The 25,240-nt window shown below is 45.1% G+C and overlaps 1 protein-coding gene across 2 annotated transcripts; it reads left to right on the forward strand.

The window, feature by feature from the left end:
• LOC130536938 (transcriptional enhancer factor TEF-1-like) lies at positions 1-25,240 on the forward strand. 2 transcript variants are annotated; one of them, XM_057053263.1, is made up of 12 exons: positions 1-548; positions 8,649-9,149; positions 13,597-13,661; positions 15,075-15,137; positions 17,127-17,258; positions 17,348-17,397; positions 18,125-18,186; positions 18,935-19,062; positions 20,625-20,798; positions 21,618-21,758; positions 22,030-22,182; positions 22,265-25,240. In XM_057053263.1, the coding sequence occupies exons 2-12, from the start codon at positions 8,945-8,947 to the stop codon at positions 22,376-22,378; spliced, it is 1,287 nt and encodes a 428-aa protein (XP_056909243.1). In that variant the 5' UTR covers positions 1-548; positions 8,649-8,944; the 3' UTR covers positions 22,379-25,240. The 2 variants fall into 2 exon arrangements, with proteins under 2 accessions (XP_056909243.1, XP_056909244.1); XM_057053264.1 differs by lacking the exon at positions 1-548 and adding an exon at positions 7,564-7,967.

The raw sequence follows: 25,240 nt of genomic DNA on the forward strand, positions 1-25,240 counted from the left end.
TCAGCTGTGCCTAAAACTAGTCGTAACTCATCTTGATTGAGTATTAAAAGTTGTTGTCATTTCTTTTCTGATGTTTTTTACTCTGACATATCTGAGCCAGCTTAAAGAGTTTTTAGGTCTAATGTTTTTTTCTTTTCTTGTTTTTCTTTTTTTCCCCTGTGGCTTCATCCTCTTCCTCCACTGAATAGAATTTAGGCTCCACTTCTTTTCTTTTGTTGTTGAACGCAGCCCATACAGTCCAGCCCCTTCCCCCTCTCCCTCTCTCTTTTTTTCCACCCATCCTCCCATCTCTCACTCTATCCAGGGTGACGCCAGTCCCTCTCACCCCGCCCCGTTCAACTCAGTCCACTGCGTTCATTTCATTCCTGCTCCCATTCCGCGCATATTTCGCATCCTTGGAGAAACGCTGCGCATTTTACGCGCTCTGCGCACCGCTGCCTTTGATCAACCCGAACCAAGAGGACACCCTGGAGTTGGCCGAGCTTTTGCCGATGCTGTAGTAACTCCGATCCGGGAGAAGTGTGGGAATTAAACCACATAAAGGCGAGGTAAGTTCCAAAGGAGGAGGTCGCCCTCTCAGTGTGTATCCTGAGTGCCCCCGGACATTTCGCTCGCTTCTGAAGTGATCACGTAAAACGAATCATCTCAATTTCGCCGACATTGTGACAAAATCGACACTCTTAAACACGCAAACAAGTGTAAATAAGGTTCCTGACGCGCTGCCGTGTGCGCGTTAAGCGAGGACTGTGGCTTTCCGCGCAGTTTGATCAGTCTTTCTCGGCACCTAAAAAAAAAGAAAACACCCAACAAATCCGGATTCGCATCGATTCTTTCTCCCGTGTAGCACAAAGCGCACATTGTTGCGGGATAGTTGTCTGACAGAGTTGGTGTTATCTTCTGTTAGGCGGAGAGAGAAGCCTTCCGCTGCGGCGCAGGGAGGCAGCTTAACAAAGCTGGGAGTGAATGGGGACTTGTTGCATCGCCGAGGTTTTTTCTTTCCAGGCCCCAGTAGTCACGGGAACAGGCCACAGACTGATAACACGCACTGTTGACCCAGTGGACAGAGAGCATTGTATCCTCAGTGAATCAGACAGGCTGCGGCAGCTTGTGCCACTTTTAATCTTAGCAGATTCGGTTTATTTGCACCGATGCCCCGGTGGATGTAAATGCAGCAAAGGCCGATTAAACTGTTTATTTATGATGTGTTTATGTTGCGCAACATATTCTATTACTTTTCGGAAGTTCTCAGTCGTTTGAAACGATCGAATGGTTTCCTAGATTTACACTTTCTCCGTGATTATCTTCTAATTTGTCAAAGTCGAGTAAGAAGACGCGTCTGATATCATCACATTTGGCTGTGACGCGTAAAACAATGAGCAATAATTCCAATCGTCGTTGCTGGAAGGGAATATTTCAGAGTCATTAATCCAAGAATTAAGTTTTCATTACAAAATGAGCTCGAAAACATTTTAATAATTAATATTTCCCCTATTATTTTTCTTGTTAGGTATTTTATTCAACATAATTAACTTCAAACACGATTTAATTTTAGATATTGTCAAGCTGTGTCAGACTAAAGGTCTCTAAAAATCCCCTTTCAGCAGCCTCTGATAGCTCTGCTGTGTATTTCCTTTTAAATATCGTTCAAAGGATGTCTCCGGTCTTTTACAGCAAGAGATCTGTGGAAATGCAGGACAAACCACAATGTAATTATTGGGGGAAATTATAGCCTGTAGCATGGAACACACTAGCAGCATTACTTCTGGTGTAATTGTCTGTCAGGTAAAGGGAGGGGGGGTCACTTATGATTTCAAAGTGGCAGGAAATTATCCACATCGATTGTTTTGTAAATGGAACGTGGTGAAAATAAAACACATTTAGTAAGGCTGTAAATAGTCATTAAATGGAACAGCAGATTCCAAATTTTGGATCATTTTTAATCACGTGTGTATATACTTATATTTACATATGTACATGTGCTCCACCTGCCTTCAGGTTTATTAGATGTGGGCACAAACATGACAAAGTTAACGTGATACCAGCTGCAGCCTCTATGATGTCATCTTTCCATCTTTGTCATGTCATTGTTCAAAACCTGGTAATAAAGTGTTTACGCCCGAGAGCGAATCATGCTTTGGGTTGTTCTCTCGTTTTTTTTTAAAGTGCTTCAGCAGCGTGATGAATCGGGTCATTTTGTAACTGTTTTTGATTGTCTTTGCTGAGCTGAGTGTACAAAGCTTTGCACAGTCAGTCTGAGCAAACAGACCCCTCCAACCCCCCCAGCGCCTCTTCTCCAGTCCGTTGACATCTGCTTTGAGTACACCATGCACCTGTAGAGACCAGGGGCTTGTGTGTGTGTGTGTGTGTGAGAGAGAGAGAGGGAGAGGAATAAAAGGAGGTGGAGAATGCAAATCCAGGCATTTGTTCTGGGCCTAAGCAACGCAGACTGACGACCATTTGCAGTGTATGTGTGTGTGCACACACACACGCATGTGTGTGTGTGTGTTTGCTTGCCTCTTGGTGTCCAGGCCTATTGTTGTTGCAGCAGCAACAGGCGTTGGTGGATGAAGCCGCACCATATGGCCTCTGTGTGTTTTAGCCACAACTGTGCATATGTTTTTGTGTGTGTGTGAGTGTGTGTGTCTACTTCAGTAATGTGATAACAATATGGTGGAGTTTCGCCATTTCCTTGTTTTGTCATGTCTTCTCTTATTTCTAGACAGAAGGCCAAAATCTGGCAGGCATGTTTGTAGCCATTTGGGAATCTTTCTGGCACCAAATGATGTCTTCTAGCGTCGCGACGCAGCCGTTCTTTGCTTACATTTGCACAAATAATGTAGCCAGTGCGGTGAAAGCAGCTCTTATGCAGTGTTTGTGTGGCTTCTCTGCTCGAATGAATCAACAGGTAATCAGGAAAATACTGGAAAATTTCTGGTGCCGAGAGAGTGGACAGTTCCCTCTGACCTTGTAATTCTATTATTTTTTTAAAGCTGTATGCCTTCATGGTTTTCTGTTTTTATTTGGTTTGTTGGCTTGTTTTTTGGGGGGGCGGGGGGGTGCTATTAGCTATTAGCTTTGTTTTTGTTTTTTCAGTAATTTGGTCTGTGTTGCCTTTGAAGGGAATGAAACCGAAAGTGTGTGAATGAAGGAAAACTCGGGCTTGTATGTAATGAAATTTAGGGAGTCGGTTTATTAGGCTAACAATGCTGAGTGGGCGGGTGGGGGCACTAGGGCTGGGTGGGGAAATGGTGGGTGGTGGTTGGGGAAGGCTTTGTTTAAGAGATGGGAGGACAATAGGCATCCTTCTGGGTGGGTTAGCGGGGGGCTGAAGGGCAGGGGGAGCAGGCCTCTGGCTGCAGGAGGCTGTGGAGCCTGTGCAGGCTTGTCTGCTGAAGCTCCTTTACTCCCCCCCCCCTTTACATTTGTCTCTCTGGTGGCCAAGCTATGACAAGAACATGTGTCAATTTTCCGGCACATCGGTGAAGTTTCGCAGAAGAAAAGTGACCAGTTTGTAACTGTGCAAGACAAGTAGGATGGTGGATACATTACATGTGCGCACAACAGGACTGAAAGACCATCTCGTGTTTGTTCCTAATATTCCAGGGCTTATTCCCCATCCCCACGTTAAGCTTTAACACGATCTAAAGCAGCAATATATAAATCTGTCCAATGCTTCCTACCAAACGCCTAATTAACATCTGACAGTAACCATGTCAGGATGAGTCAAATGAAATTTTTTATGTTTATGCTGTGACAGATTAAAATCTGGGGTATTTTACAAATATCATCTTATATTTGCCACGGCAGGAGGTAAACCTAGAGACTAGATTTCACCAACTAGAGGAAGTGATGCTAAAAACAGTGCAGACGGCGAGAAGAGGTCCTAGCTTATTTGTGACGAGTCCTGCAGTCCTCCGATGACACTTCCGCACAAACAAAGTGAAAGAATATTCCTTATTCTACCATCAAAGCAGCTTGAGTGCTCTCTAGTTAAAAACTAGACCCTACCTCCACTTTCTCTGTAGTTGGACTTTCAACTGTCTTAAGACTTAAAAGATCCTCAGATACTTTATATTCACGTTGTTTCGTTTTATTTTATTCTTGTCTGAGTCATTCCATTTCCTCTCTGCATCCTCACTTCCTGGTCAAGAGTGAGCAGAATGTGTGTGCAAATGATGTCACCGGGGCAAGATAGCAGCATGCATATCCTGGAAACTGGATCTCAATGTTTATATAATGAGAGGAAGTGGCCACGTGTTGTCTATACTTTAACTCACTGGTCACAATACAGATGACCTAAACTCAGGTTTTAAAATGGATGTGAGTTTAAACTGTTTAGCACTGGGGAGATCATCAGACGAGCCACGTTGAGTCAGATTTGTGTCATGATTTGTTCAGGAGGAAGAAAGGATGACATGAAATGGGTCGACGGGTTGTCGCTTAAACCGAAGGTGGCACTCGAGTGCGTGGAAAATAATGGCGACGCCATCGAAAATTGCCTTGCAATGAAAACAGGAGTTTCAGAAATCTCTGGTTGTACCAGCAGAGCATTAGAATATCAACCACCTACAACTACTGAGTCATTGCCATTTAAGTGCTATTCTTGGTTCTTATGGAGTACTACAGCAGACCAAGGCTCTCGGTGCCTCTTTTTAATGAATATACCACCTCAGTATCACACTGTGTGGTAGTGTTATGATACCTTGGCCGAGTTTGTTTGAATAAAAATGGAAGGTGCAGATAGGAGGCAGCGTTATTACAAATTCAAGATAATAAGACATGTTGAATGTATGTGGCCGAGCGGTTTTAATGAGCTGCGACGTGAGTGTTGTTTGGTGCAGGATATCAGTTCGTTTCCATCCTGGCGCAGCCTTCCTGATCTCACACTTATTAAAGAGTGTTGGAATCGCCACAACCTGGCCCGGGTCTACCGGTGCGTTTCCTGCTCTGCCATCAGGGCTTCTCAGAGTATATAGATGTGAGGCTCCTGCGTTTCCTCCAATCTTTCATTTCATAGTGAAAACCCCAAATTTAAATTCTGTCCATTTGGACCTGTTGGCTACCCACATTGTTCGGTGCTATTTTCTCGGCTTTACACCCCCCCCACCTCGGGGAGGGACGCCTCACGCTGTGAAAACCACCGGTCTATACTGTAAGTGACAGCGAAGGCTCCTTGGAAGTGGGCAGATAATGGCCTCATCTGAGTCAGCACAAATCTCGGACAGGAACAACAGAGAGATGAGCTACTAGCAAAACCGTTCCGCCACCACATTTCCAGGAGGAAATAAGCACTTCACCACATCATCGTGCAATCTGTGTCCAATTACTGCGTGTGCCTAAATGGCAGAGTCTGTGTATAAAAAAAAAACCTGGTGAAATAATGAGGTCGAGTTACTGTGAATCACAGCCTCTTCAATCATAAAGCAACTCTCTCTTTGGTCCACTTTCCCTCTTTCTTGAGTACGTATTAGGGCAGCGGCTGAATGGATGGAGCTTTTTCATTCCCGTAATGAATGGCCTACATTAAAAAACAAAAAAGTATTCAGGTGGAAACTTCTGAAAGCTAACTAAAGGTGTCTTTTCTGCCTCGGCAGTAATGGATTAGTTAAAATTTTTCACTGAAATGAGTCTTGGCGTCGTAAAAAAGCGTGATTTGTCAGTCTCCTGCACTCCTTGTCATTAGCAAGGAGACAAACTGGGGATTTTTCAAAGTTGACACAATTAATTGGAGTTTTAAACGAGATTCTGCCTCCCTTATTGTTACAAATCACAGTGCTCAATCTCCTAATACCATCCTGATGACTTGAACGATGGGAATGGACAATTTAATCCATAAGTAGCAGTAAGACGTCCTGAAGGTGTGACTTGGGGCTGGTATGATTACTTTAGAATTTCATCAACTGCACATGCAAATGGTTCTGTGTCTGGTTACAATCCTTGTATTAGATTTATAATAAGCAAACGTAGTATGATCAGCATACCATGCTTAGAAAGTACTTGTATATGTGTTCAATCAATAAAACATTCAGAAAGGTGTCATTTTTGTGTGTGTGAATAAATAATATAAATATATCACATTTTAAGGTTGCAGAGAAGAACATTGAAACCTTAAAATGAAACAGTCGATCCAGTCTGAAGAACACCATTTTGTACATTAATTAAAAACAGTTTCAGTGTTATTTTCACATTCCTGAAGCACATTTACGGTCGTCTTTCTCCTGTTGTCCTTACTGCTGTTGACAACACCGTGACCTTGTGTTGTGACTGGCAGCTCCGGAGATGAATGCATGAAAAACACTTTTATCTCCCTTCAGATTATCCCGTTATAAACACGCAACCTGATTAAAGGGAAGGCTGATTTTGTAGGCAAATGAAAGTCACAGTGTTGTTCATTACTTTTTATTTAAGCCAAAACAAACATTTTAATGACTTTAGTGGAAATAAAGTGCACGATGCAATTATATTTTCAATCACTGCTGTGACTGTCCCCTGGGAGCCGGGGGCCAGGCTGTGTGGAGTTTCCATGTGTCCTCATGCCTGTGTGGGACATTCAGTTGAGGGAGGGGTGAACTGGCATGTCTACATTGTCCTTAGGTGGGAATGTGAGTGTGTGGTTGTTTGTCTTTGTGTTTTGGCCCTGGGATGAGCTGGCCACTTGTCCAGGGTGGAGCTCGTCTCTCGCCCCAAGGCAGCTGGGAGAGGCTCCAGCCCCCCCACCCCCCACCCCCCGGGAAAGGAGAGAAAAGCGGATAGATACGTTAGGTTTGTTTTGGTTGTGGGCATCGGGGAGCTCCGGGTCGATGCGATGCCGCTTCAGAGAGTCATGCACGTTAATTCTGCGTCAATAGTGTCAGTTCAGTCCGAACTCTTTTACCTGTTGTGGAGGCTGTTTAAGTGGCGAGACAACGAAGCTCCACCTCACCTAAGAACTACTTGAGAATAGCCTTGAGGGACTATTAAAATATGCTAAGACATTGTGAAGTGGGACAATGTTTGCTTTGAAGATTATAAGAAAATCCTCATGTATGTGTGTGTCTGTGTGTGTGTGTGTGTGTGTGTGTCCAGTAGGACTAAAAGGGGCTGACAAACCTGTGACAACGCCATACAGCATAATTGCCTGGTGTTACAAGACACACATGTTTAGAGCGACACAGACGTGGTGGAAAGGGCTGTAGGAAAAGGTGGCAGGATGGCGACACGGAGCAGAAGAACGAGTGTGGGGCAGTGGCGGGACAGCGGCCTTACGAGTTTTCTCCTGAGGACTACACCATGAAGCCTGCTGTCCGGGCCGGAGCAGTCTGGGTCTGCCTGCTGACGGACGAGAGGTGTCCAGGCTGTAGAGGGCGGGGGGGGGAGGTCAGCCAGGGCCGATTGTTGTGTGACTAATGTCTCTGTCCAGCGTCCATCTGCTGTCGCTGGGCCCCTGTCATGCTCATTTTGCATGATCTTCACTGCGGTTCCTTCTGGTGACCCTGAAAGGCGGGGGGGGTGTATTGTGTTCATCATGATGCAGATATGCAACGTCCACAGGTACTTTAGGGTGCGCATTTTCCATGTTCACAGGCACATGTGACTGTGGAGGAAACAAATGTTACCGACAGTCAACTGGTTGAATGAATCCCTGTTTGAATGGAAAGTAGCTTGGGGAGGGCCAGGGGGAATAAAGGAAGAAAAGGAGGGAAGTTGGAGAGGAAGCAGACACGAGAACAGGCGGAATAAGGACGAGGCCACTGACTTTAGCAACAACTGCGCAACTCGTCATCACAACGCGTGGCTGGGAGTCGAAGTCAGCTAACGAGTTGGTGCAGAGTTTTCCCTGAGGTACGGCGCAGCAGTGACCGAGGCTCGGAGGGGGGGGAGATGCCAAAAAAAAGTGTGAATGTGTTAAAATTAGCCAGGCACGCACATACGCCGCCATGGCCTTTGCGCTGCGGGCTTGCGGAAGCTGTGGAAATGGCCAGAGAATGGTAAGTGTGAACAATGGAAGAACAGACCAATGGTTTGTATTTACCCGAGGAGCTGGCACTGTAACTGTGTGTGTGTGTGCGTGTGTGTGTGCATATGCTGCTCTGTGAGGGTGGCGTGCACTGCGCCAGCCCTGCTGTTTACCATGGGGGATTTGAGAACTGTAGGCAGCTGGCGAGCTCCTTCATTTTGTCTTTAAACTCTGGCTGCAGCCGTGTGCAGCAGCGGTCTCTGTCTCAGCCCCTTCTTCACTGCCTCCACTCCTGTTCCTGTCAGGAGTAGCACAGCGGTTCAAGGAAATAGGCTATTTCCTACATGAAAAGAAGCCCAAAAAAAGTCCCAGTAGCAGCTGGGACACAGATTCTTGGTTGCATGAACACAGGTCAGAGAAAACTAAGGGCCTTTCTCCATTTGTTCTCTATTCTGGGGGAGGAAAAAAATCCCATTTGCTTTGTGCTGCTGTCTGTTTAAGAGCAGTGAGCAGCATGCTGTTGTGGGAATAACTGCGTGCTTAAATAAGATGTGCTTTTAAGAAGTTGAGCTTTCGCCGCAGCCTTGACATAAAAGGAATTGAAACAGTGTATCGGAGAGACAATGGCAACAGATCACATTTCATTGGCCTGTTGTGTCTGATTATATACACAGCTTATGCCCTTTATTGTCTTTTTCTTTTTCCTTTCCAGGAGCAGAGAAAAACTTGCTGCCTGTCGTCGGATGTTGGATCACGGCTGTACACACTCTTCCAGCCACTTGACTAACGGCAGTTGGCATTTTATACCGTCATTCCCGAGGCTGCTGTTAGCATTTGCCCTCCTGTTTGTTATTGTCCATTGCTGGCCGTCCCTACTGGGGGTTAATTATTGTCACCAGCTTAAGCTAGAGTAAATTTGCCACTGCATTTTGCCTAAATCACCAACTTAGGGCAGCTGTCCCCGAGCTGTGAGCGCACGCCATCGGCCTGTCAACGCTAGCTGCCAGTATGGAGCGTAACAGCTGGAGCGGCAGTGAGAGTGCAGGGGAGGACATGGACAGACTTAGTGACTCTGGAGGAGATAAGAACATGGACGGGGATCCTGAAGGAGTGTGGAGCCCTGACATTGAGCAAAGCTTCCAAGAAGCCCTGGCCATCTATCCACCCTGCGGAAGGAGGAAGATTATACTGTCAGATGAAGGAAAGATGTATGGTGAGTATGGTAACAGAAAAAGACTGATGAGAACCGCAGCACCGCGGGAAAACACTGTGTGGTCAACTGGACCTGCTCTTATTTAGTCAACAGCATATTGTGTGTGTCTACAATCTAAAATGTAATTTATTCCAGATTTTGACATTTCTTTAAATAGAAATTCCTTAATTTCATCCTCATGGGGGTTTGAAAGCATAGAAGGACAACTTTCAGCTGACTTGCATCCCACAGATTGCACTTTTGTTTATTTATACGGCGATGAACCTTGTGATAAAATGCAAAGTCCCTGCAGAGCGTCGGCTGTTGCCTCCGACATGTGTGTGTGTGTGTGGGGGGGGGTGCTGACGTGTGTCAGACTGTGAGAATTGCTGGATTGACAGCTAGGCTTCGGGTGTCAGGTATACTGGAAAGGAAAGCGGTCTGTAAAACAGAGGAAATAGAGGTGTTCGCTAGAGGTGTGTGTGTGTGAGTGCATGTGAACTAATAGAGTGAGGAACAGATGGTACTCTGGCTGCCACCAGCTGCGCCTCCCTCCCTCTCCCTCCTGCTTTTTTCTCTCTTTGTATCCAGAATGCACTGTGGCGATTTATCCATCAAACTATGTAAATCTTAGCCTTCTGTGCGTCATATATGTTATATGTGTAACGGGTGCGTGTGACGTGCATGTGTGTCCTTGTGCACACCCAGGAACAGGAACATTTGAGAACAAACCATTCTCCTCATGAGCTTCTGTCTCCAGCAGTTTAAAGCCGCCCCGCGATGTCTCTTATTTTCCTCTAATTTTTTTCCCATTCTTGTCTCAAGGATGGTGCGAAAGGTAATTTTAGTTTCACTTTTGAGGGTAGATCTTCGTGCTCTCTGGATTCCCACGTGACTCATTATCACATTTGGAAGCAACACTTTGTTGAAGAAAAGAAGAAAAAAACCTAGCTAACTTTGGCATGCTAATTTCTCTAATATCAAATCCATAAGCTCTTTTAGCTAAACACTAAGTGTTTCTTGTTTCCTTCTATTTGTAGTTTATTTTAAAGCACCTGAATAATATTTCACATGTCTCCCCTCACAGCAGCACCCTACTCTGCCCGTGGGATGTTTAGCCATAAGACTAGCCATGTTTTTTTTCCTACTGGCATTGATAGAGACAAAACAGGAAATTAATACTGGCCTTTTGTCAGGTGATCCGCCCACCGAATGCAACAATTAATGAAACTAAGAGGGTTTAGTATTATGTGAACAGATGGATACTATGATTGGGTTTTGTAAAAACAGCAGCATGTGCTTTAATCGGAACGTTCAAACAAAAAGGTGCTAAGCTGCAGCGAGAACTGTCGCACCACCGACAGGTTTGATTCCACTCAAGTTTCACAGAGGCTGGATCCCTGGCGTTATTGATCAGACACCAATCAATCAGGACCACTGTGTTCTCTGCCTTGGTGGCGTGTTTCACCTGTCTCCAGGTCCACTGTTTACCCCCATTTCAACCTAATTGTGTTAGATCAGGAGTTATAAGAGTGCTTTTAACATATAATCTGGGTGAATCCACCTCATGGAGGAGCGACTTTACAGGTCTTTTGACAACAAATGTACCCCTTCTTGCTTAAAACTCACCGGTGGCTTCCTGGATGAGGATTATTAAGTGTAGAGTTTAGCCTTGACCCACAATCCCAAACAATGAACGACACTTTTAAAATGTTTGATCCCTCTAACAAACCTGACATAGAGCAAAAATTGCTGAGAAGCCAAACAAAATCTCGCCACTCCTATAGGGAGGGTTTAGGGGTCACTTTGGGAGTCATTTTTAATAGAAGTGCTGCTGAAATGATTTTTTTATGCAGGTTACGCAGCGTCTAATTGCAACAGTTATATAAAGTTGTTTGTCTAAGCTTAAAAAATGCCTCCGGTGATTGAATTTTACTGCAAAAGAAAGAGAGAGGAACGACCGGTCACATGTTTCATGGTTTCAATGTTGATTTTGTCATTATTACCGTCATTATTTTTATATTTTATGAATAATATTAAGTAAATGATTACATTTATGGAATCCATCACCAAAATATTTTGCTTTTATATCAATTCTAAATCTGAAACCACTTAAAGTGTTGAAGAAGTTAATGTTTTGGGTAATATTTAGATAACAAACCCACAAGCTTCCTGCAGTGACGTGCATGTTTTAACCATCCTGCCGCCCCGACCTGTTTAAGAGCTGCTTCCAAACGTGTATCAGGATATAATGAACACAGCCAAGAGCAAACAAATGCAGCATTTTGTCTTTTGGGCCATTGTTGTGACCGAGTTTACACCCCTAAAAGTTGCTGTTTTGTCCCGGTGCAGGTTTTCATTTAATTTCTAATAACCTCGTTTTACTTTTTCCGAATGTTTCACCTTTTTGCCAAGTGCACGTTTGACTCTAATGTACATTTGGCAAATCTGTTTGACTTTTGGCTGTAGGGGAAATCCTGGAGGCCCTGAAAAAGGTTTCTACTCTCCAAGTCTCTCCTGCTGTCAACACTTGTAGCAGCAGAGATGTTAGCGGCACCTCACTGCCTGCTGTCTCTCCACTTAGTTACCAATTTAGAGACACTGTGCTGGTAAATTGTGTAATAAATTAACTATTTTCATTACTATTACATGGATCTTTTGAGTCTATCGTATAAAAGTAGAAAAGAATTCTTAATTGGATCCTGTTGCTGGTAGCACCAGTGCATCGTGCAGCATAATGCAAATACATTTTTAAAAAGCTGCACATTTGGATATTTTCATGCGTTATTTGGTTCACTGCAACTGCTGTCAAGCGTCCAGGTGGCCTGCTAGAACTTCAGGGTTTCACGTCTACGAACGGCAGCCTACACGGACACACTCATTTTCCGTTTGCTCCGAGAAATAGACGGGAAGAGAAGCCGATCGGATCCCACCTGCTGCCGTTCTCGAGCACTTGTTCCGCCACTCGGAGCTTCTATGCACTGCCTCAAAATCACAGAGCTGCCGTATTGTGGGCTTGTAAACAGTGTCTTCATCCTGGAGGCAGAGGTGTGCGTCCATGTGTGTATGTGTGTGTCCATGTGTGTGTGTGTGTTTAGTGGGAAGGTAGAGGAAGCAGGAGACAGAAGGGAGATCCATTCGCTGCAAGAGGCACAGAGGGGAAACAGAGACCGAAACAGAGAATGGAGGGATGGACAGAGCGAGCGTGCACGCGCGCATCCCAGTGTGTGTTCGGGATGTGTGCGCACACACCCGTGTGTGTTTGCACGGAGAGTGAGGAAGGTTGGGAGTGAGCCGTGTGTGCCGCAGGGTTCGTGAAGGATGATAATTCACCGTTAAGCCTCCTAGAAAGACCAGCTGGCCCCTCTGGAGTCAGATGTCAGCCTCCATAGCCAGGACTGTGTGTGTGTGTGTGTGTGTGTGTGTGTGTGTGTGTGTGTGCGTGCGTGTGTGTGTGTGTGTGGTGTGTGTGTGTGTTTGTCCTGGCAGTCATGTGTGCGTAAAAGTGTGTGTTATTGCCAGTGGCAGCTTTTGACTGCTAGAAGGAAAACACCTGCACGGGGATCTGTAGATTTTATCAGTCTAAGCTCCCTATCTCAGCGAGAGTGGAACTGGTCAGTGCATACACACACACACACACACACACACCCACACCATCTGCTTGTTAGTTGGGGCTATTGTTAAGAGCCATTTGGATAGTGTGTAGAGGTTTGGCTTTGTGCTGATCTTGACATCAGTTGGCCAGCTGGCCTGACTTTGGTTTTCCACTTGGTTGGAACAAGAAAACAAGGCGAACTAGTGTATTCTGCCACAAACATGTTATTACTAAAGAGAGCAAATGTGAAATGCATTTCAGGTAATGGAGTCGCGGGATGACGTGCGAACAAACTGTTATGAAACCCGGTCTTTGGTTATGAACGTGCACACATTCCTGTCACGGGTTGTAATTGATGTAATTCTTGTGTGTTTTATTTTTGCCTTTTCTTCTCGGCCACTAATCTATAGTAGCCAGGTCATGCTGAGTCTGCTGTGCTCCTCATTGAATGAGTTGAATTATTCAGTGTGTGTGTGTGTGTGTGTGTGTGTGTGTGTGTGTGTGTAAAACCATTGGTACAGCTGGCCTGCTGGTTCCTTTAATCAGGGGATGGCTGGTCTGCATGAATGCTTGTATTGTTGGGTCATGTGTATTCAGGAGTGTTTGTGTGTGCACGGGTGTGCATGTGTGTGTGTATGTGTGTGTGTGTGTGTGTGTGTGTGGTGGGGGGTATGGAGGTGATTACAACACTACTACGTGCAGCAAAACTCCAGAGGGTCGCTGGGTCAACAACACTAAATCTAGCACAGAGTTGTTTTTCGGGGTCACACTTTCTTTTTGAGAAAGAAAGAGTGTGTGTGTGTCTGTGTCTGTGTCTGTGTGTGTGTGTCAGATGGTGAATGTTTCATTGGTGCATTTTGTGTTGTCTTGCAGGTCGAAATGAGTTAATAGCCAGATACATCAAGCTTCGGACAGGCAAGACACGGACAAGAAAACAGGTGTGTGTGTGTGCGCGTGTGTGTGTGTGTGTGTGTGTGTGTGTGCGTGCATGTGTGTGTATCAAAGAAATATTCAATGAAAATTACTTTATTGAAATTAATATGTGTGACAAACATTTTTCTGGAGACCAAAATAACATTAGGCAGAATATAGTCTATGATAATAATAATTATTATTACGATTATAAATAATATATAGAACATTTAAAAATAAATATACATGCATCCTTTTTAGCTAAGACTGGAAATGAATATTTTAAAAATTGCTGTAAAATCTTTCCGATCACAATGATGGCAGAAATGTCTCATTGTTACGATGAGCGTGTTTTTACTCAGTTTGCCAGATCGCGTTAGGCTGGAATCCAAGATGGGATGTAGGACGCATGTTTGGGAAGTTTTACCATTTTATTTGCCAGAGTTGGTACCAGTAGGGACCCAGTAGGACAGGACAGCACTGGAAACATGAGAGGGATCGACGCAGCAGGCACGTGCTGACAGATCCAGATGTTCAGCACCCAGATGTGCTGGCAGCTCTTCCTGATCCTGATCCTGATCCATCCCATTAATGGATCTAGAATTTCAAATGAAATAGTGAAGTGTAGAACGTTAGAGAGCAGCACTGATTGAGTCACGGCTCCTCTTTCAATCCTGATGATTCCGGGAAGTTACTTCTTGTTCTAACAGTGTCAAATTCACACACACACACACACACACACACACACACACACACACACACAGGAGACAGATGAAAGATCGTTTAAAATGATGGTTTGACTCTACCTGCACACATTTCACTCTCTTAAAAGATGTACGTAGATGGTTTATTCACTGTTGTCAGGGGATTAGTGTGTGTGTGTGTGTGTGTGTGTGTGTGTAGATGAGTCTATGTGCACTCTGTAGTCCCTGTCATAACCATGGCAACTCACTGTTTGATCATTCCTCCTTTCTTTTTTACCCTGTAATCTCTCCTCTCCTCTCCTCTAGAAGAGAAGAGAAAGAAGACTCTCCTCTCCTCTCCTCCCCTCGCCTGACTCTCGCCTTCGAATCGCCTCGCCTAGACGATGCCCGAATTCTTAACTAATGCCTCGCCTCTCCTCTCCTCGCCTCTCTCTCCCTCGCCTCTCCTAGCTCTCGACTCGACTAGACTCTCGAGAAGAGAAGAGAAGAGAAGAGAAGAGAAGAGAAGAGCAGGAAGAGAAGCGAAGGGAAGAAAACTCTCCTTCCCTCTCCCTCCTCTCCTATTCCTCTCCTCTCTCTCCTCTCCTTCCTCTAAGCCTCTCTCTCTTCTCTTCTCTTCTCTTCTCTTCTCCTTCTCTTCTCTTCTTTCTATCTCTTCTCTTTTCTTTTCTTTTTTTCTTTTATTCTTTTCTTTTCTTTTCTTTTCTTTTCTTTTCTTCTCTTCTCCTCTTTCAGGTGTCCAGTCACATTCAGGTCTTAGCCAGGAGAAAGTCTCGTGAGCTCCAGTCAAAACTAAAGGTGAGGTTCTTTGTGCTCATTCGTTCCATTATTATGAGCATTATTTTATCCCAGTGGTGTTTCACACACACACACACACACACACACACACACACACACACACACACACACACACACACGGGTGCTTAGAGAGGCTTTTACAACACAGCGACTAGGTTCTTATGAAGGCTCATGCTGTTTCTGAGACCCTCATGCTGACGGTGACAGACAAACACTGAATTCATTGAGATTTCCACCGGTTGCCTGTCACGCTGGTTACAGTATCCTAGGTGTCTAATTAGGCCTCTTCTCCTTCTCCTTCTCCTTCTCTTCCACCTCCCCTCTTCTCTGCCATTCTGGTATTCATGTACATTCAGTCGTTTGTCCCCCCCCTGCCTTCCAGTCACACTGTCAATCTGTGCCCCCCTCTCCGTCCTCGCCGTCTCTTTTATCCTTGCCCGACTATTTACTGTAAATAACTTGTATTGTGACAAAGCAACGCCTGTTTTCCGGTGAGAGCGATGGATTTGTGTTTGTTGTCGCCAAAAAACAAGCGATCCTTGTGTGAAATACTGCAAAAGCAATTGATACATGATGAATAGGCATGTTTGTGTTCACGTCTGTTTGTCCATTCGGGGCTTGTGTTGAACCCTGGTAGAACAATATGCTAGCACCACATCAGCTGAAGCCGCAGCGTGACGACCACCTAGCGGGAGTGTGCCAATGAGGGATATATAAAAAAGATAATTGCTGAGTCATGTTACATCTTTAATGATTGTCCTTTGGGGACGGTCGTTTAGGGAAAAGCAGTAGAAGATAAGCGGCTGGAAACCATAACATATTTTTGTAAATGTCATGTTGTCTTTTTATCAAAATGTTGTGGTTGTTTGTCACTATAATCGTTGCCCCATTATTTGCATTCGGCGCTCTTGTCCAGTAACCATCGTGGGTGAAGCTCAGTGTACTTGGTGGATAAATGCTGCACGTTCTTTTTTTGTGACGCTGCTCATTAAGAATTTAACAGATTGACAACCGCTGTTGAAATTGCAATAAAAGGAACTTAAGCCCCTCCGGCTAGTAAAATATCATCTTTAACTGTTTGATGGATGACATCATGCGTGCCCCCTTTACACTAAAGTGCTATCTTCATACGGTAATCTGGGTCCACACTTAGCAACGGCAAAGAGAAGCCACATTGTTACATTCATGCCTTTGGGTTGCATTTGATTAGTCTAAGAGAAGTTGGTAAAGACAGCGACCTTGTTCACACCCTGGGCAAAGTGAATAACTGATAAAGTCCTAACAGATTTTCCAACTTCTTATGTACATAATGGATTAGCTCATTATCCGCCAGTGTTCTTCCACTTAAATCCAAACACATGTTTTGTTTTTTTTAAAGAAATTAGTTCAGGTCAAGGATGTTATTAAAGCCATATGGCTGCTGATGCTTAATATGGAAATCCATCAGGCTTCCCATCTTTGTACCCCTGTAATGTTATTACCTCCCCTATGAGGAGAGATTTCCCACCGTGCCAATTAAATTGAGAGAAGCTGCCAATTAGCGTTCCTCCAACTATTGCACAGCTAATTCCATTTCATTTGTCTGTTTTCTTCTTCTGAGTTATAGAGTGAGTTAAGAATGGACCCCGTGAGTTAGGACTGATCAAATCCCGCCTAACGGTAGCAGTCCATCCATTAGTGCTTGCGTTTGCCTCTGGTCATGGTCGTTTTGGAGCATCTTCCCCACACCTAGACAGTGTTTTATAGCTCCAGTCTGACCCTCCCACTCCAGTCTGACCCTCCCACTTTGGACAAAGGTTGAATTGTTAAACAGGAGCCTCCCTTTAGCTTTGCATTAGCTAAGATAAGCATCACTAATGACGTTATTTCAAAGCATCTTGTGCACAGCCTGTTCCATCATTATTATGGGTAGGTCCATTTTCTTGAGTGCAGTGTTTTTGTACCCTCTAAACCTCTGCCGTCTACGTGCATGTCCCTGTTGCCGTGCAGGACCAGAACGCCAAGGATAAAGCATTGCACAGCATCTCCTCCATGTCCTCAGCTCAGATTGTCTCCGCCACCGCGATCCACAGCAAGCTCCTGCCTGGAATAGTTCACGCCTCATTCCCCGGTAACGCACAGGTAAGACTTATTTTTCCTGTAAATACTCAAACCTGCAGGAAAGGCCAGGATGACTAATCTTTTATTTCCATCTCTCTATTTCGCTGTAGTTGTGGCAGGGTATGATCCCTGGAGGACAATCCAGCTCCACGGCAGAAGAGTGAGTCATCTTACCCATTCACATCAAACTTACATGACCATATTCACACATCTTATGGCCATATTCACACATGTTATGGCTAAATGTAAAGGAAGCAGCAGCTACTTTAAATCTCCTAACAACGTAATATTAACGTATTCTTTCTCTGCTGTTTTTATACCCAATGAATACCCAAGTCTCTTAAGATGATAGAAGATTAAATTCAGAAAATAGAGTCACCTGCACACTCACATCTGTGACCAGAAGCATACTTCTATGGTTTATACCCTCATTATACAGTGTTAAAGTCACTGAAGTCTAAATAAATAACACACACACGCACACACACACACACACACTTATATATAGGCAGCTATAACTGGAGCATAAGTGTAAGCATCAGTAACTACCCACAACCGAGATATACACTATCACACGTGTGGTCGCATCAAGCCGGTGTTTTGCTATCGGCATCTTTTGTTTCTTCTCACGTCGTTTAAGGCTTAAATGCTCGTTATGCCATCGCCAGCACCGGTTATTTGAGCATTTGTTGATGGGAATAATGGTAGCGGATGAGATTGGTAGGACTTCCAGGGAAGTTAAAGACTCTCTTGACATCTGCGCTCATACGGTTGCTCACCCGAGACGGAACAGAATTCATTTCCGTATAATTTAGGTCCATTGTGACTGTGTCTTGTATTCTTCTAACCTCTTTTTTTTTGTATCTTCGTCTGTGTCTCTGACTCAGTATCAAGCCGTTCTCTCAGCAAGCCTTCTCCATGCAGACAGCAGGGACCACCACAATCTCAGGTGAGAGCGACCAAGGTGTCATTATCTCCTTTCTGTCATGTGAACAGTCAGTCCTGTCCCCCGCCACTTGCTCTCCGCGGGGTGGTTTTTAACTTTGTTTCGGCTCTCGGGTTCACAGCGAACCCTAACATTATCAGGTCAAAGAGAAAAGTGTGAAGAAAAATGTGTCATGGTTTTCTCTGTTTGTAATGGCTTCCTGTTATTATGGGATGATGTGGTAAAGAGGACAATAGTGAAATCAAAAAGATGTCATTTGTGGAGGGTGGAATCATGGAGACGAGGATAAAAGAAAGAACTTACACAAAGTAATGGTGACCAGAATGTCCAGCCCCGAAAGATGATAAAGATGGAATAAAAATATCAGACAGGCCCACAGTCCAAATCACTTTTATATTGACTCAAGTATGGATAACGTGATGTTGTAAAGTTATTGTAAAGTTTTACAAGTTGTCCTTGACAGATTTTCTGGAACACACTATACTTAACTTGCAAGTCGGCAAGGGAGCAAGAGACATGTCCCGCCTCGCTGGTCCTTGGTCAGCGGAAAAAGTGCCCTCAAATGTGCCTGCAGAAAATAATTAATTGACCATATTTAATATTTAGCCATGTATCTTTTTAGACCGCTACTTTAGGCACATCAGTACCTGCGTTCAGCGCGTCTGATGATAGTAGAGGTCTGACTGACAGCAGTGAAATGAAATGTGTGTGCGTTTGTGTGTGTTTGTGTGTGTGTTGTGTGGGGGTCTAGGCTATGAACCTCCCACTGCAGCCCAAACACACAGAGAGCCAGCATGGCAGGACCGCTCCATTGGCACCACCAAACTAAGACTGGTGGAGTTCTCATCTTTCCTGGAGACACAGAGAGACCAAGAGGCAGTAAGTAACACACACACACACACACACACAAACAGGCACTCACAAACACGCACTCTCTCTCTCTCTTCTCTCTCTCTGCGGTCCCAAAGACAGATGACAGATTGACAGATGGTAATGTTAAGAGCCAATTGTATGTGTCTTTTATGAAAACCCTGGCAGGGCTCGCTCGCTCATCATTCTTCTACCTCTCTCTCTCTTTCCTCTCTCTCATCATGCTACAACCTCTCTCTCTCTCTCTCTCCTCTCTCTCATCATTCTTCTACCTCTCTCTCTCTTTCCTCTCTCTCTCATCATTCTTCTACCTCTCTCTCATCATTTTTCTACCTCTCTCTTTCCTCTCTCTCATTATTCTTCTACCTCTCTCTCTCTTTCCCCTCTCTCTCATCATTCTTCTACCGCTCTCTCTTTCCTCTCTCTCTCTCTCTCATATCATTCTTCTACCTCTCTCTCATCATTCTTCTTCTACCTCTCTCTTTCCTCTCTCTCATCATGCTACAACCTCTCTCTCATCATTCTTCTACCTCTCTCTCTCTCATCATTCTTCTACCTCTCTCTCTCTTCCTCTCTCTCATCATTCTTCTACCTCTCTCATTCCTCTCTCACATCATTCTTCTACCGCTCTCTCTCTCTCATCATTCTTCTACCTCTCTCTCTCATCATTCTTCTACCTCTCTCATCATTCTTCTTCTACCTCTCTCTCTCTCTCTTTCCTCTCTCTCTCATCATTCTTCTACCTCTCTCTCATCATTCTTCTTCTACCTCTCTCATCATTCTTCTACCGCTCTCTCTCTCTCTCCTCTCTCTCTCTCATCATTCTTCTACCTCTCTCTCTCTCTCTCTCTCTCACATCATTCTTCTACCGCTCTCTCTCTCTCATCATTCTTCTACCTCTCTCTCTCATCATTCTTCTACCTTTCTCTCATCATTCTTCTACCTCTCTCATCATTCTTCTACCTCTCTCTCTCCTCTCATCATTCTTCTACCTCTCTCTCATCATTCTTCTACTCTCTCTCATCATTTTTCTACCTCTCTCTCTCTTCCTCTCTCTCTCTCACATCATTCTTCTACTTCTCTCTCTCTCTCTCATCATTCTTCTACCTGCTGGGAGCTTCTCGGGGCGGCGGGGGAGAGACAAGTTGCCAGCTCATCACAGGACCAACATAGAAGGACAAACAACCCCTCACACCTAAGGACAATTTAAATTGCCCTCTCATCCAAATGTGTGTCTTTGTTTATTTAGATTATATTTAAGAAACTAGAGGATTGCTTCTACTGAAGCTGCTTTGACACATGCCCCCCCCCCACATGTTGCTAATGTGCTTCAACCTTAATTTTTCATCTATCGTATATATCAAACGAATAGTTTGCACTAAATTTACCATCAGCTTTAAAGCAACAACACAATTCATTCATTAATAAATTGCATTCTTTATCAGGCGTTGGGGGAGGTGGGGTGCTAAGACGCGTAGCTAACTGGGAAACATGCTAAACTCGTGGATGAGAACAGATTTAATAGAAGATTCGACGTTGACCCGGGCTTTTTTCCTCGTGTCGCCCTGCAGTACAACAAGCACCTGTTTGTGCACATCAGCCAGAGCAGCCTCAGCTACAGCGACCCCCTGCTGGAGTGCGTCGATATCAGACAGATCTACGACAAGTTTCCCGAAAAGAAGGGCGGCCTCAAGGAGCTGTTCAGCAAGGGCCCTCAGAATGCTTTCTACCTGATAAAGTTCTGGGTGGGTACATGGCCACGCTTCCTCTCTGCACCATCACTTTGCAGTAATTACAGTTTATGTTTCATCTTCTTGAACGCGTCTTCTCTCTCGGGGGTCCATATGGGCGTAGGCAGGATCCTAGGGTACCTCAAGGGTACCTCTGCAGTGCGCTGAGATGCTCTGGCGCCTCCAACCTACTACCAGAACTCTCCCATTTTTGTCCACACCGGGACTCGAACCGGCAACCTCAAATATTACTCATACGACATAACTTATATACAGTATAAGTAGACTGTATATTTTATTAATAATATTAGTGTTACTATAGACACATAGAGTTCAGCATATTTTATGCAGATGGTTTTCGACCTTGTCTTTGTCTCAGGTCTTTGTGTGTGTGTGTGTGTGTGTGTGTGTGTGTGTGTGTGCGCGCATTATATCGTTCCACCTGGTGTGGAGGTGGTGAAAGCATGAAAGCTCAGTCACTTTGTTTGAACACCTGCTCGTCTCCAGACTCGCGGGCTGTTGTCACGCTGCCGCTTTCTTCACCCTCAACAAACCCCCCCAACAGCAGCAGACACACTCGCTCTTCCCATGTGGGCAGTTTGTTTGAAAATCCCTGGTAACTGGCAAAGGGAAAAAAAATCTTTTTGGTGATGTCTTTTCCAACACATCTGGCTCTCGTGCGTGTGCGGCGGCTGCATTCACAAATGCTTGAAATACTGGAGGTTTGAGGCCTGGTTGATATTCGATTGGGGGCTGTGGGTGTCCCAACAGTTCACACCCAGAGTGCCGAATGCCCCCCACAGGCTTTGACTTTTCTTTCTTCGCTTTGGGCAGGCGGATCTAAATTACAACACGCCAGAGGACCCGGCGGCGTTCTACGGCGTCACCAGCCAGTACGAGAGCTCTGAGAACATGACCATCACCTGCTCCACCAAGGTGTGCTCCTTCGGCAAGCAGGTGGTGGAGAAAGTGGAGGTGAGTGTGGGTTTACAGGCAGGAGAATCACCATTCCTCCCAGTTCCTCCCAGTTCTTCTCACAGCCAGGTATTCCACAACTTCCCGAGGAGCCACATCAAGTCTAAAAATGTATTGTTAGAAAGCAGATTCTGAACGTTTTAGCCAGCGAGCCTCCACAAACACAACAGATGTAAACCCTTGCATGACCTCTTCGCGTCGAATCGGCCGGTTCCGGGCGGACCGGGTCTCGGGCAGCACTGACCTGGGCGTTTCTCTGGCTCTCTCTCAGACGGAGTACGCCAGGTTCGAAAACGGCCGCTTCGTCTACAGAATCAGCCGCTCTCCCATGTGTGAATACATGATCAACTTCATCCACAAGCTCAAGCATCTGCCAGAGAAGTACATGATGAACAGCGTGCTGGAGAACTTCACCATTCTGCTGGTGAGGACCCCCCACTTCCCCTGGTGGTCATGTGACATGACCAGATCCCTTTAACAGCCTTGCTTTATCCACCTGTGTCCAGGTCGTGAGCAACAGAGAAACTCAGGAGACCCTGCTGTGCATGGCGTGCGTGTTCGAGGTGTCCAACAACGAGCACGGCGCGCAGCACCACATCTACCGGCTGGTGAAGGAATAACGCGCACGTGCGCGTCACAGACTTCACTCCAACGGTCTGGAAGCGACTTTCTGCCCAACGCGAGAAGGAAAATGGCCGCGTTTCCTCTGTAATAATTGGATGTTTTTAATTCATGTCGGATCAGAACTGGTGTCCGACGGACTCCTGTCAAGCAGGAGCGACTCGGCACAGAAATATTAACTGGAATATCAGATGCTCATTAGCTGCCTTAAGCACGGCGGCAGCGCAGCCATGCGAGCACATCCCAATCGCCCCCGGCGCCATCGTCGTGCCTCTGATGTCACCAGGAGATGTCAGCACTCCCCGTAATTGGTTTCTCCCCCTTCCTTCAACTAATATATTTGTATCCCGCAACTCCCAGGATGGAAATCAAGGAGTCAAAAGGGCACCCGGGGGGTGGGGGGGGGGAGTCCAGCCCCGCCAGAGACGCATCTTCACGACCCCCCCGTGTGCAACTGCCAAGATGCTGATGGACACCGAAGGTCAGACCCTGTGTGTGGCCAATAACCGGAGAGGGAACAGAGGCCGTTTGTGTTCTACAAAGAGATGTTTTTGTATCCTGCAAATTGTGTGATCTGCATTCTTGCACACAAGACGTGTTTTTGTCCCAAAGAGAAAAAGTAAATTTTTACCCTTTTGTATATTTAATTTTAAAAAAAGAAGAAAAAAAAGAGGCTAGATTCTAAATTTTGTGGGGGGGAGTAGTTTCTTCATTGTAGCATTGACTATATTTTGATTCCGACGCGATCTAAGACCATGAGGACACAGCTGACGGTGGCTGCACTCGTCCTCCCGATTCAACGGCAACCTTGTTCGCTTCTTCGACTCCGACAGGTGGGGGTCAGATTGTTGGGATGCACTGTGAAACCTGCAGAGCTGACACCGTTGGCGGCGTCCTTAGAGCAGAGATTCACCTGGCAACGGCGAGTCTGGCGGCTCCGGCCGAGCCTTCCCTTTAAACCCGGCACCAATCACTGGAACTGCAGTTGGTTTCTCCCAACCAGATCGCAGCATGCTAGAAAGGAAGTCAGCAATCGTGCGTTCGCAATGCGCCGGCGCCTTTTTTGGTTTGTTCGTCTGCGTGGCGCTTGGCTAGCATGAAGTGCCTTCGGCTGGAAACGACAGTCGGATGTTTCCAGTCCCGACAGTTCGGCATTTTGCATTATTTATTTATCCCAGGCTGTGTAGTCCAGTGTGGTATCGTTAATCATCCAAACTCAGTGTTTCATGGCCCTTTAAAAAAGACGATGAAGACTGAACCATCCTCAAGAATTCCAATTTATTCTAATATCTGCTGGAGGAGACTTTTTCTGGAAGCATTTATGTGTATTTTCATACTTTTACATGTATGTAACGTGCTGCACATCATAGCTGGTGTTAACTGTCGCTGTGTGTGAAAAGAATAACTTAAATATGTGAGTCCCTGCAAAGGTTTGTTAGACACAGACATCATCAAATCTGGCTGTGGGTCTGCCCAAACGGGTCATCCGTGCAATGGTCTTTCCTTCAGAGGCAATTTTTAAAACATTTTGGTCCTTATAAATATCTGTTTCCTTTGTTAAAGCTTTAGTCATGCCAACGTTAGCCTTATAAGCTTAGCATAAAAACGGAACATGGCGACAGCAACTCTCACTCTGTCCAAAGTTAAATTGGGAGGGGGGTGGTATGAGTTTTTAACATTTAACCAAGGCTTGGAACATTTTAAGAAGCTTCTCACCCCTGAGCTGAGGGCTCGGTTAGACACACGTTCCAAATTGGCCGTGTAGCTCAGGTTTCAAATCCTTTCCTCTTTATGCCAGATGAATCTGGGCTAAACTAAAGCACTGTTGGATATCTTATACTGTGGACACACCAGAACTTTTTATACACGTCGCTAATCTGTCTGTAAGTGTTCAGAAAAGTGTGTTTTCTAAAATGACAGCTGAACTACAATGCAGCTAGCTCACAAGCAAACGTGCTTGTTTCTACGAACCAGTTATGGATTCCGTTCATCACTGCTTGTCTGTCATGCTGTCACTGGCTGTTTTCTGTGTGACCAGCTGCAGCGAGATCAAAATTTTCTTTATAGCAGAGATTCCAACTTATTGTGATAGGAGTGACGGATCTGACTGGAAGAATCTCTGCCACAGTCGCCATTGGCACCGGCTCACAGCTTGATTCCTTATATGAATGTTTTGGTGTCCTCTCGCCGCTGCCCTCAAACCTCCATACCTGGTCCTCACACTGCACAGGTTTGTTGTTTGCTGGCAAACTACCGGACCTTCACAGCAGAGTACCAACCTACGACAACCAACCGCAGTCTGGTTTAGTTTGGTCTCTCAAAGGAACATTTTTTCATTTATTAATCTCATCAGGAGTCCTTGTCGTCCCCAAAATTGTGAGCTCTTCTGTCAGAAAGAGAAAGCCCTCCAGCGTTTGGAAGCCGTTCAGAAGGGTCATCGAACTCGTTTGTCACTGTCAACTTGGATGTTCAAGGGGGACATTTTGCTTCTTCTTCTGAATCCACAAAATGATTGAATCAATTACAAAATGTCCTTCGATATTTCTGTTGTTCACTCTAGTGCTCTTAATTGTGCACAGCTGGTTTTTGATAAGGTGCTTTGTATAACGGTGACAATAACATTTATTACAGATGTGATGTATATCGTTGATATTCTAATGTTTATCCTATTTTGTGAAGAAGAAGAGAACATTTAGGAGAAATCAAAAAGCTAGTAGTGTGTATGTGTTGGTACTGCACAGGGTCTGATCTTTGCTTTGTACTTTTTCCCCTCATGGCTAAAAGTATGTTAGATATTTTATAGCTTTGTAGAGACTTTGTACGCATATGCTATTCAGTTTAAATAAATGGTCAATTCTGAA

Source organism: Takifugu flavidus, chromosome 13, assembly GCF_003711565.1.
Source record: "Takifugu flavidus isolate HTHZ2018 chromosome 13, ASM371156v2, whole genome shotgun sequence".
Lineage (NCBI taxonomy): Eukaryota > Metazoa > Chordata > Actinopteri > Tetraodontiformes > Tetraodontidae > Takifugu > Takifugu flavidus.